Below are 12,788 nucleotides of genomic sequence, written 5' to 3'. Positions count from 1 at the left end.
TGATTAGATTGACCCGGTCACCGTGCTCGTCTGTGACAGGTGGCTGACAGGTGAGCCTTCCCCACCCCCACCCTCACTCCGTCTCACTCTCACGGTGACAACTGTGTGACAGCTGCGTTTGCACTCCAAATCATCATAACAGCAATAAAAAAAAATAAAAAATACAAACTCACCGTGAGATGCTGAAAGAGCCACGCCCTCATGATGTTGGTGGCCACCTTGGGGAAGATGCCGCGTTTTTTCTGCCGCTTCTTGTCCTTGTCCGGGTCGTCGTCGTCCCCTGTGCCCGGCGATGCCACGCTGTTGTCTAAACCATCTCCTGGGCGGAAAATAAAGCCTGCGTGAGACATAAAATGCCGCACGGGCATACCAGAGCGCGTCTCGTGAAGGAATAAACTGACAAATACCACAGCTGATAGCAAAGAGTGATGTTAAAAGGCAACACAGTGAAGTTTCCGCTGTTATGAATTGAAGATATGAAGGTGGGAGGAGGGAGGAGGAGGGGGGGATTTAGATGGCCTTAGACAAAGGCCCGTGCTGAGTGAAGGGTTTACATTGAGGCCTAGCAACGTTGTTACATATCCCAGAGCATGTACAAGAGGCTGGGGGGTTAAGAACTGGAGTGTTATGGTTGGAAACCAGATCTACAGTATAGTGGGCGGGGTCGGAGGGGTGTTACAAAGACTAAACTAAACCAAGGAGCTTTGACGTATACAGTCCGAGTCATTAATTCAATTACATGTGCAGACTTGACATCTAACATTGGGAACGACGGATGTGTATGCAGGGGCGCCGCAATCAAATCTTTAATCGTCATGAAGGGCTCGTCCCCCCATCGATGAGTATTGGCAGGGGGAAGTTTAGGTTTTTCCGATGACATATTATCACGACAAAAAATATAGTGAGTTACATTATATCAACTTAGGAAGGCCCCACTTGCCACCTTTAATGGGGTGATTATTATTATTATTATTATTATTATTATTATTATTATTACTATTATTAATAATAATAATAATAATAATAATAATACAATACTAACAATAATAATAATAATAATTTCTGGAGACATTGTGTGGGAATGCTGAAAGCTGAATGCTAAGATTTGAATGCATGTGGAATGCCTATGAAGTAAATTGAGAGATAAATTATGAAATTATGACCTCCTGGTTACTGGACAATGCACTTTACCAACTGTGCCACCGAGCAGTATCAGAAAACTGGTAATGATGATAAGTTATACGTATGGAAGTGGGCGTAGAAAGTGATACTTCGAAAAAGTTCAATGTCTGTCCCATTCAAAATGAATTGGTGAAAGTTGATATTAAATGTTAAATTGTGTAAATACTGTAAGTAATGTGGAATCAGACAATCTGCCTCCCCCGGGAGGTGTGAAATTTTTAAGCTAGTTGAAATTTGAACAGTGTAGGAGTTGTTTCAGGCAAAAAAGTGTGGAGAATAAAAATCACAATAACATATGTGGGAATGCTTCAGAATTCCCACAATAATAATTAACTAAAACTAACGGTAATTAACTGCATAGCAAAAATTTACTTGGTATATTATACATAGTTTTAAAGCAGTGAGTTCAGTAAGCCAGTGTGTCCATTACTTTTTTCGAATGTATCAGGTAAAGCTAAGTAACGTTCATAAAATTATTTCCTTTAGCAATTTAAGTGTAACCATTTGTTGTCTGTGTTCAAAATAATGTCAATAATACAAATGATAACAAATATGGCGGAAAAGCTGCAAATATGCTGCTACAGCCTTTTTGTGCAATTTCAAATCACTTTTTGTACACAACATTGGTGAGAGCCATTCATACTAGAAGTAATAAAGTAGATGTGATTTGGGGTGATACATCGTTGCACATAATGGACACCCCCCCCCCCCCCCCTCCCCCCCTCGCGATTAGCATGGCAAGCTAGTGTAAGCTTGCATTAACGTCTGCTAGTGTTTGACTAGAAGAGGAAAACACAATTTCTCTTTTAAAACAAAAACTTTGCATGGCTGCACCCGCTTTTCTGCTTCTAGTTCCTCCTTCCCCGGCATTAATTGTGCATTAGCAAAAAATGATTTACTTTTAACAGTGGTGGTTATTTTTTCTTGCCCCCGGGCACAGATGCCTTGAAAGCCTTCCTTGAGGGCATCTAAATTATGTATCTGAAAAACTCCTCCAGCAAGGCAGCGAAGGACCCGGACATTCTCCAAATCCGAAACTGGCACGTCGGACCGTTTTTGGAGCGGCGTCAATCACCGGCACCTATATGAGCGCTAATGTCGCATAAATATTTCAACTAATAACCTTAAAAAAAAAGGGAGACTCCTGGTGTAATCAAAATGCAAAATAAATGAAGAATACAAGGACAGCAGCATGCAGGGGGGATCCGAATTCTAACGAGTCCCCCTTTCCTCTTTCAGTCCTTTCTGTCCTTGTTTTCCTTCCACATCATTCGTGCAGAGCCACACCAAAAAGGGGGGAAACGGAGAAGTGCCGACTTAGCACTCGGCGTGTGAAGTCAAAGAAGCAACGGCCCCTCTGAGGGACATATGGGGGTGTTGTCGTTGTACAACGGACATTCATTAGCCGGCCCAGCGCCGTAAATCCCGCACTAAGTACGAATCCTTGTTCAGGAAAGCCTAAAACAATAAACTCCGCTACACTCCGACTGTGAGGGGTTGGGAAGGGGGGGGTGGACTTCCTGAGAAACGCGACTCCACGCGGAAGTCAACAACACGACGCTGTGAATTTTAAACACCCTGCCCCTTGAATAATGTCGCAACACACTTTTGTTTGTTTGCTTTCTGTGTGTGTGTGTGTGTCCACCACTAGGATTTTTTTTTGTTTCGCTTTTTTCCGAGTAAATCCCTCTCCCGCTGTGAGCGGTCAAGGCCTCACGCGGCGGAACCCACACGTTGGCCAAAAAAGGCTGGCAGATTAATTTTATTGACGTTTCCATTTTCACTGCAACGCGATAGCCTCTGCCGGCGAAAGCGCCGCCGCCATCGCGCAGGTCGACCCGGGCGTATTTACCCAGTGACCTGTCACTTCATTACCCAGCATGCTTGTTGCCCACCGCCTTCTCCGCCTACGAGGGGGAAACCGGACCCCGAAGCTTTAAGTTCCTCCTCACGTGGATAAAACCAGACATGAGGCATTCATCCATCATCTGAATTCCAATTTTTTCAAATACGACCTTGTCGCTTTCATATCTGGACTTAGATCGGATTCGTTTTGGATTTTTTTGCAAAGCGACCTCAGTCTGAACGGACAAGTCGCATATATCCGACCTATACGTAGGGGTTTCAAACTCATATTAGCTCAGAGGCATGGAGGAAAATATATTAGCAAGAGGGCCGGATGGGTAAAATAATGCTATATAAGTTAAAAACAATTTACGTCAATTATACGCAGATTTTCGCTATTTGTGGGCCAGCCCTAAATCTATCGTTCCCAAAAAATAACACTTTGCCTGTATCCGGGTGTCTTAAATCTACTTGTTTTGCATACATATTAATCCTAGAATGCATTGTGTGGCACAGTTAATGAAGTTATAAGGTTCTTAATCATTGTCATATACGTTAATGTAACCAGTAATTGAATTTGTGTCGTATTTAACACGTTTACGTCTGTCTCTGATTAAAAAATAAATAAATAAAAAAAATTAAACAAACCGTAACTTTATAACCTGGCAAGAGCCAGGTGGATATGTGCTTCACTCAAGTGAGTTCTCCGCAATATACATCTGGTACCTCTACACCAGGGGTGTCCAAACGTTTTCATTTGAGGGCCACATAACAGAAAATCAGAAGGCAGCAAGGGCCACATAATGTTATGAAGAGAAATTGTGTCTAGTCCTAAAAATTGTACAAATAATTTATTTGTGCTTTTGCATATTTAGAAAAATGGTACAGTAGATAAACCAATTTATTTGTAATATGGCAGTCGGGTTATTATAGTTTTGGAATTTTTCATTTCAGTTTTTATTTTGTATTGAGTTTTGTTTTTTTAATTTAGTTAGTTTTAATTAGTTTTCAGGGGGGTTCTGTTAGTTTTTTATTAGTTTTAGTTCTTTCATAAATGCTTAGTTTTAGTTTAGTTAGTTTCAGTATTAGTTTTAGTCTAGTTTTTTTTTTATGTGTATTACTTGTGCACAATATTTAAAAAACACCAATGGCATGACGTCATTATTCTGGTTTAGATCAAAATAAAAATGCTAAATCACATTTAAAATCATCCCCAAAGGCTCATGCATTAAATGAATTACCAAAGACTAAAACGAAGGACATTTTTGCTATAATTATGGTTAGTTTTATTTTTAGTTAGTTTTGTAAACATAAAATGTAGTTTGAGTTAGTTTTCTTTTTTTTAAAAAGCATCTTCGTTTTTATTTTATTTCGTTAACGAAATTGTAGTTTTGAATTTTATTTTTTTCGTTAGTTTTAGTTAACTAAAATAAACTTTAATAGCACCCATGTTTTTGAACTGAGTCAAATGCCATTTTTAGCATATGTCACGGGCCACTAAAAAATGGGGGCCGCAAATGGCCCCCGGGCCGTAGTTTGGACACCCCTGCTCTACACGGTAATTTGGTTGGGAAAGGTGGGACATTCCGCACAATAATTCGAGCTGATTGGACGATGCGGCATTCTACACGTTTGATTTAACCAATCACGGCCATGGGTGAAAATTTCGTCTTTGTTCTTGCCAAAGGGGGGAAAAGTACAAATATCTTACCAGCTAGAAATGCACGAAGCGCCTCTCGCTTTTCAACATTCAACAAGGAAACGGTGAGTAATCCTGCGAGAACAGAATTAACTGTAGCGTTTGTGAACTCACAAATACCGCGAGAATTCATCTTGTGAGAGCAAGGTTAGTAACTTTAGGTTGTGTTTAAAATAATGACACCCAGGACAATTCTGTGTACAATTGAATTGTTCATCTGACGATTGCTTATAAAATTACAAATGTATATTTTGATTGTGAGCAGCTGATTAACTTATTCACTCCCAGGACATTTTCTCCGTTTTACTGGATTTTGACTGATTTTGCAAGGCCCATAGCATATTGTGTCCTATTGCTATAAAAACATGGACCCTACCAAAAGAAAGATTAAAGTCTCTTCTTTCATCAGGAAAAAAAAGTGTATTTCTAGCTGTTTGCATTTTGCATCAATTAGCATTAGAACATGGCTAAGTTTCATCATTATTCACAAATCTGTTTAAAATAGTGGGGAAAAGAGCTTTTTGATCTCTTATACTCTGCTGCCATCTGCTGGCCGTTTTTGTAATAACTACCATTGCTTCAAGCATTATCTTCAGTTCAGAGGTTGCATCAAAGCCAAAACGTATAATTACATCTTTGGGAGCATGGTAATATTTAAAATAGAACGTATTTATACGTTTTTGGGAGTAAATGAATTGGTCCGACATTACAATAATTTTTTTTTTTCAACTTTACAAAATTGTCGCGTTGGCCAGATTAAACTCTGTTGTGGGCCTGATCCGGCCCACGGGCCGTATGTTTGACACCTCTTGTACTATACTATACTATACTTTTTTTTTTTTTTTTTTGGTCCGTAAAAGCGAAATTCAAATCACACTGATGTATAGTCAGAGAGCAGACTAGAGTCTCTCCAACAACTAGCAACTAGTTTGTTTAGTTTTTTATTCAGTTAAAGTTGTTTTGTGAGTTTTAATTAACAATACTAACCTTGTACAGGGCCCCTAATATACATACATATACAGCAGGACACACATGCTTGCAAAAAATTGTGGACTTTGCATGTTGTGGATGCCCTGTGGGATACACCGAGGTCTTCAACGTCCATGTGTTTATTGGAACAAAAAAACCTGAGGCGATGGCCAGAAGGTGCGACGGAAGAAAAAGGTGGAAAAGACAAAGAGCGAGCGGGTGTGAGGGAGCAGAAGAATAAAGAAGAGGCAACTTGCACAGCCTCATTACATCTAAAGGAGAGCTGGTGCTTTGCATCCACCCCCACCTCCTTTCTTAGGAGCCAGAGAAGGAACGCTGCAGGGCAAATTGTCCCAAACGCTAATGGCTTCTGACTGTTCCCTGGCAACTCTGCCAGCCATTCTAACCTGTGTGGATGTGCACGCTGGGAAAAAAAAATGGAGGCAAAGGAAAGGAGGAAGGGGGAGAAAAAAAAAGTGTGTAGGGCAAGAGTAAGGGGGAAGCGTCCCATCATCTGGCCATGTGACACAGATGGGGGTTGGCTATTAGGAGGCAGCCAAAAGGCCTCGGGGAGCTGAGATGCTGGAGTGTAGCCTCGGGCACTTTTGGAAAAGCAGCACCCTTAGAGATTGGGGTGGGGGGGGGGAGCCCTACTCTCTTTCCCGCTCGCCTTCTTTCTTGCCGTGACTGGCCTCAGTTTAAAAAAAGTTGCCGCATAATTTCACACGGATCGCTCTAATAACGCAACGCCGAAGACACAACGGGCAAACAAACAAGTCCAAGAGCTCAGCGCGCTCATATACATCCCCGCGCAACTCGTCACCGGTGGGTGCTTATTAAAAATGCATTCACATAGATCTTCCCGGTGAGTAAATTGGTCTCGGGGCTGAGCTCATTAACGGGTCGGTGGAGGAGGACTGTAAACACGCCGCAACTCTTGCTTATCTAACGTATTAGCTCATACGGGGCTTTTTTGGAAGTTTCTTGCACAAAGAATTGAGAATTGGTTTGGTGTCAAGTGTCCTACAATCTTTAAAGCGGACCACTCGGCATTTGCTGAACGGGAGATGTGTTGAAAAATCGTAATGTGAAATGATGACGTGAATTTCACAAATGTTCACTTTGATGGAGGGCTGCAACTTACAATTGTTTTCCATAGGTGTCAAACTCCCGGTCCCCGAAGGCCGCAGTCCTGCAGGTTTCAGAGGTTTCCCTCTTCCAACACAAGCTGATTCCAATCAACATGATCGTTAACAGGATTATGCAGAGCTTGCTGATGATCTGATCGTATATCGGCTGTGTTGGAGAAGGGAAGCATCCATAACCTGCAGGACTGTGTCACTCGAGGAACAGAGTTTGATACCTGGATGGATGGATGGATGGATGGATGGATGGATCCATCCATCCATCCATCCATGCATCCATCCATCCATCTTATTAAAAAACAAGACATTATTCCAGTGAGAAAATGTACAAACATAAACGGATTATGATTCCGTTATTGATCTACTTGATAAATTGTTTAAAAAAAAAATATTTAAAAAATATAAAAAATAAAAACAAATGTTTGCAAATATCTTATTTTGATTTAACAAAAAAAATAAAAAATAAAAAATAAAAATAAAAATAAAATAATAATAATAATAATAATAATAATAATAATAATAATAATAATAATAATAATCAGTCTGCTTCCATGAAGGAATACAGAAACCTGAAAATGGGACATTGTTGAGAGACTGAAATTCTGAGGATTTGGACCATTTTTTTTTACAGAACCAATACCTCTAAACAACTAATGGATTATCAAAATAGTTGTCGAGTCATGCTTATTCAATTTTTTAACATTTTACATTTTAACAACATTTTTTTATTTTTTTATTTTAAGTTAAAAACAGATGTTTTCAAAATAGATTTTATGCATGTTTTGAATAAAGATTGTAATTTTCAAAAACAGAAGCACACAAAAGATGAATTCATTTTCATTAAATATGATTTTTTTTCACAATGTAAAAAAAACTCATCTAAAGTTTAATTAATAAAAACTATGTCTTGTTTGTAGCCTCCTATTCAAGCCTACAAATGTAAACATTTAAAAAATGGGCATCAAAGTGCACATTTTTATCAAAAATTCACCAACAATTTGTAATTTCTCCAACAAAGTTTCGCCATCGACTATGAAACACATACTTGCGCTTCAAGCCATTTCTGCACATGTGCACTACGTCAGTTTTGACCTCATGTCGTAAGCTAAGTGCAGTGCGGTGAAGGTTTCAGAATGAATGGTCACGACTGGTAATCCACTGGCACAAGAAAGCCAATCGTGCATTTTACTATTCATATAGCGAGTGGAGAGTCTTTACACGGGCTTTAGATGTTGTGCGGTGCACAGGGAGGCCCCCGGTGTTTGTTTCAGGCTAATGAAGCAAGAGTGTTGAGGCGGTGGCTTATGGAAGCCGTGCTTCAAGTGACTTATTGCTGACGGGGGCCTGCCTCCGTTTCGCCCAAGCCTCGTCAGGAGAGGACGACGGCGTAGCTGGACAAGCTATACCTTTTATATAGGGGCGCTCTCTTTTTGGGCATTATTATGAGCTCGCCATAGTGACAGGGCCCCTCCCTTCCATCAACATCCTATTACAGCACCTCTCGCCCCGCAGGCTCGGCTACGGAGAATGAGCAGAAAAGAAGAGAGGGATTTAGGAGGCTCTTTTTTTTTCCACCAACATAAGCAGCATTTAGCACATTCACCCCCCCCTCACAAATGGCAACGCAATAGGAGAAGCGGTAGGGGCTCCCGCTTTTGTCCGTCTAGTTACCCCCTTTTATTTACTCTGGATTTAAGGAGGGGTCTTTGCCGCTTCTGGGACCGCATGCCCGAGATGCACACAAACATGCAGAAGAGTGCTCGCGCTAAAGGAGTGGCTCAACTTTTGGGGGAGATTGCATCACGTATGACTATAAGTTTACATTCGATATTGGAAGTCATGTGACTGCACCAAATTACAAATCCAATTCCGATGAAGTTGTGTTAAACACAAATAAAAACACAATTTGCATCATGTTCAACCAATATTTAACTGAATACACTCCAAAGAAAAGATTATTTAATGTTCAAACTTTATTGCTTTTAGGAAATAATCATTAGCTTAGAATTTTATGGCCTCAACACCTTCCAAAAAAACTGAGACAAGTGGCAAAAAAGAAAGTTGCGGAATGCTCATCAAACACCTGTTTGGAACATGCCACAGGGTAACTGGGAACAGGTGGGTGCCATGTTTGTAGTAGTAGTTCCAGTTACTTTTCATTTTATTTCATTATTGACACATTCAACATTAGTTGTAGTTATTTTGTTCATTTTATAATAACCTTGTTATGTACATGCCAGTGTAAATCTGGAATAATATTTCGGACAACAAATGATAAACTCTCAAACAGCAAATGTTTGATATGACATGATGTCAAATGCTAAACTCAGAATCCGATTACTTGCATAAAGTGTAAACTCGTCAAATTGTGACATACATGCAAGGGCACATCCTCCATATTTGTTGTTTAAAAAAGACAGCAGGAATATTTCTTTCAAAACATCCACTTTGTTGGGATTTTAAGACTCCAAAAAGTCATTATCATGTCAACAAACTGCTAAATGACGCCGATGAAAGCAACAACAGTGCCATGCGACCTCAACATTCAGAATTAGATCTACTGCACTCATTCAAATCCATACAGTAGATGAAGGCTCTTAAAAGAGACCCCCTTTTTTTTTAAGCCTGGCAGCAGCCGGGGGAGTTTTTACACTGATTATTTCCTGATCTGTACTTAAACAAGCGGCAAGGCCCTCGCACTGGACCATAAAACAACAGCTTAGTAAACAGCGAGCATGCTGACAAATTGGTAGCGCTCGGGCCCGAGTCATTAACAGCCCTAAAACCTGTCAGAGCAATTACAACAAACTCGCTCCTTCAGCGAGGCTCCCTGCCAAACTCAGATGTCACTACCCGCCTTTCTCCACCCCCTTCTACCACCAGGACAGCGGCTAAAGGTGAAAGAGGCAAAAAAAAAAAACGCCACGGCCCCCCTCCCCGCTCTCTCCTGCGGCAATCATGAGATAAACGCTTGAAACGCAGCTGTACGTGCATCCTGGCGGCTACCACTGAACGGCTTCACTTGCATGAGAGGTAATGTGCAGTTGTCTTCCCCAAAAACACATCGTTAGGTGTTCCCTTAATGAAGTGGAATAAGAGCGTCTAATTAGATGGGTTTTACGTGTGAGGAGCCGAGGCAGTCGGGCGGGAAGGAGGAAGGCGAGGGGGGGGACAAGGGTGAGTGCGGTGCAGTGTGGGGGGGGGGGTTAGTTGCTCAACAACTCCTGCCTGCACCTCCCTCTCCTACCCGCCCTTTTCTCTAAGCCCCCTAACCCCGCCATCGGGCACATATCTCTCTGTCATCCCTGGAATGCCGGAGATAAGTATCGCCTCTCCGCCGATACGCGGACTCTCGCGGTGACCCCGACGCGCACATCCCCGCCAAAAAAGTCGGAAGACAGAGAGGGGGGCGGAGCTTGTTTTTAAGAGCTTCATTAGTTTGGTGATGTGTAGATTTTTTTTTTTTTGTTTGTTTTAAATTTCAAAGCAAAAAAAAAGTATCAACTGATGCAAAGCTTATCCATTTTTCATTTGAAAAATACAATATAAAATCAGGGTGAGCAAAAAAGTGGTCTGGCCCGCTCCACTCGTTAATCCGTTAGCTAGTGAATCAGTGCATGAGATAGATAGCACACTAAATTAAAGAAACAACAAAGAAAACGATGTTATATAGTAAATTAAGATCAGTAAAACGTGGATTTTTACTTTGATTTATTCCTATGAGTGTGTTCGGCAAGTTTGTGGTTATGTGTGCATTTTGTTTCATGAAACCCAGACGGAATTTCATGATAAATATTTCCATATGCGTTATGTAGGTGGAGCTACAGGCGTGCATGTCATCTTATTATTTATTTATTTATTTATTTATTTTTGGGACATTTGTAATGATGCTGATGATTATTATCATCAAATGTGAAAAATATTAGCAAAATAGACATTTGACGACCCGGTAGTATTTTTTATAATGCTAAATAATTGCATTAAGTAAATAAAGGTCAAATAATACGAATACTACTACTACTACTACTAATAATAATAATAATAAATAATAATAATAATAACAATAATAACAACAATAATAGTAATAATAGTAATAATAATTATTAAAGTTAAAATTGTTTTATTATATAAATAAACTATTTTACATATGCATGTTTTGGCCCATCTATATGTTTTAAAAATCAGACGTGCAGATTTCAATATCTTACTCCACAAACACTCTTTATTTTTTTTATTTTTTTTTAACTGTGGTTTTCAAAGTAGGAAACAGGCTTGGTACAAAACTCATGAAAACTGGCAGGGATTCCTATACAGATACTGATCCAGCATTGCAAGGAATGAGCACTTGGCTACATTTCATCGATCGACAACGGGAAAATCAAACTGTAATGTTTGATTTTTCTTTCTTCCTTATCATACCAAAAGGATGCAAGAATGTGTCCCTGAATGTTCTGAACTCCTATTTTCACTGATCAGAATAATGCACAGATGTGTACTAGAGCCAAAACCTTTTTTTTTTTTTTTTTTTTTTTTGGTGGGCGGTTAACAAGAGCCACAGGAAATGAAGATGTGTAAAACGCAAAAGGAGGCAGGCACTTGCAGATGTCATGAGGCAATTTGCATGGATGGCAAAAGGGCTAAATTGCAGGGGTGGCTGATAAACTCAAAGGGAGTTGTGATGCCCATGACTGCCCCTCACTCACACGGCAAGGATGAGTACTAATGAAGGGGCTTTGTGTACCCGGCAGACGTTCCACGCTCTCTGGAGCTCCGGAGCGACTCATGTTTGGCACAAAGAACAATTTTGCGTAAAAATGAACCTATTCGCGTCAGCACTGTTTGTTCAGTTTTTGACAATAGACAAGAAAAAGAGCATACTTGTGCATTAAATATTAAACTACAGGGATTCCCCAAAGCGAGCGAGGCTATGTTGAAATAAAACAACGATCATTAGTTTTAACAAGCGTCTTCTATACCTTTTAACCTTCCAAACAATTCCGTAAGCTGCTCCATTTTGCAACACTATGCAGAGAACACACAAATATTGATATGTTGCGGTACAAAAACCGCATCGTTTGCGGAAATGCACTAGAATCACAATGTCTATGGTGGTTTTATGTTGCGGAATTGTCGAGATTCTTTGACATCAAACGTCCAATAAGCATCGGTAGTAAATTTCCGTCCTCAATTACGAAACCAACCTACAGTTTAAAATCTTTCCTTTTTATTAAAGACATCCTTTAGCACACCTGATGGACAGTGTTTTCACATACACCGTGGTGCTAGATGGCCTAAGCGGATGAAAAGGTTTATAAATCAACAAGTCAACCATCAGATTTGAGCTTCTCTGCAGTCTTCTCATCAACCAAACACCATCAACTTTTTTTTCTCCGCCTCTCTCCTCTTCTTTTTTTTCTTTTCTTCCCATGAATGTCCTGGAGGCAAAGGAACAAAGCGAGCAGAACTGATTACTGCGCTGTTGCCCTGCTCTGCCAGTCTAAACTCTGTTTGGCTTCCTAATGAGCTCACTAAAAAGCCAATTCATCACCCATAACCCCCTCGCAACCTGCCTTGAATTCCGCCTCGGCAAGTCCAGGACAGTCCGTTTTACAGACTCGAGGGTCAAGCGCTAGGAGGGTTGGAAAGCGTCGCTCGTCGGGAGAGAACAACCAGCATCTAAATGGCCTGGCCATGTATTAAAAACATCTTTTTTTATGGCTACTTAAGCACGGTAGCTTGATCTTTACACCCCCATTCCGCCCCCAACACAAACGGTGTCCTGGCCTGGCCAGGAGGAATGTCCAGTTTGATGGCTACAGCAGCGGGAATCCTGCTTTCTCATCAGCGCTCGCGCCACAGAATTTAACTCTCTCATTGCCCGCAAAAGACAAGAATTCACAGAAAATGGGTAGCGGAAGTTAAAAACATTGCCCATGTTGTAGTTGTGG

The 12,788-nt window shown here is 40.6% G+C and overlaps 1 protein-coding gene across 7 annotated transcripts in view; it reads right to left on the bottom strand.

Moving 5' to 3' along the window:
• LOC144031768 (homeobox protein Meis2) overlaps window positions 1-12,788 on the bottom strand; it is a 117,573-nt gene that overhangs the window by 69,776 nt on the left and 35,009 nt on the right. For 4 of the 7 annotated variants that reach the window (XM_077539190.1, XM_077539191.1, XM_077539186.1 and 1 more), the window contains exon 8: window positions 174-319. In XM_077539190.1, coding sequence (XP_077395316.1) covers window positions 174-319 — 146 coding nt within the window. Of the gene's footprint in view, window positions 1-173; window positions 338-12,788 lie in introns of all 7 variants that reach the window. The other 3 variants (XM_077539185.1, XM_077539187.1, XM_077539188.1) reach the window with 2 other exon arrangements.

Source organism: Festucalex cinctus, chromosome 12, assembly GCF_051991245.1.
Source record: "Festucalex cinctus isolate MCC-2025b chromosome 12, RoL_Fcin_1.0, whole genome shotgun sequence".
Classification (NCBI taxonomy): Eukaryota; Metazoa; Chordata; class Actinopteri; order Syngnathiformes; family Syngnathidae; genus Festucalex; species Festucalex cinctus.
Note: the sequence above shows the minus strand (reverse complement) of the source record. Positions and strands in the feature narration are given on the sequence as shown.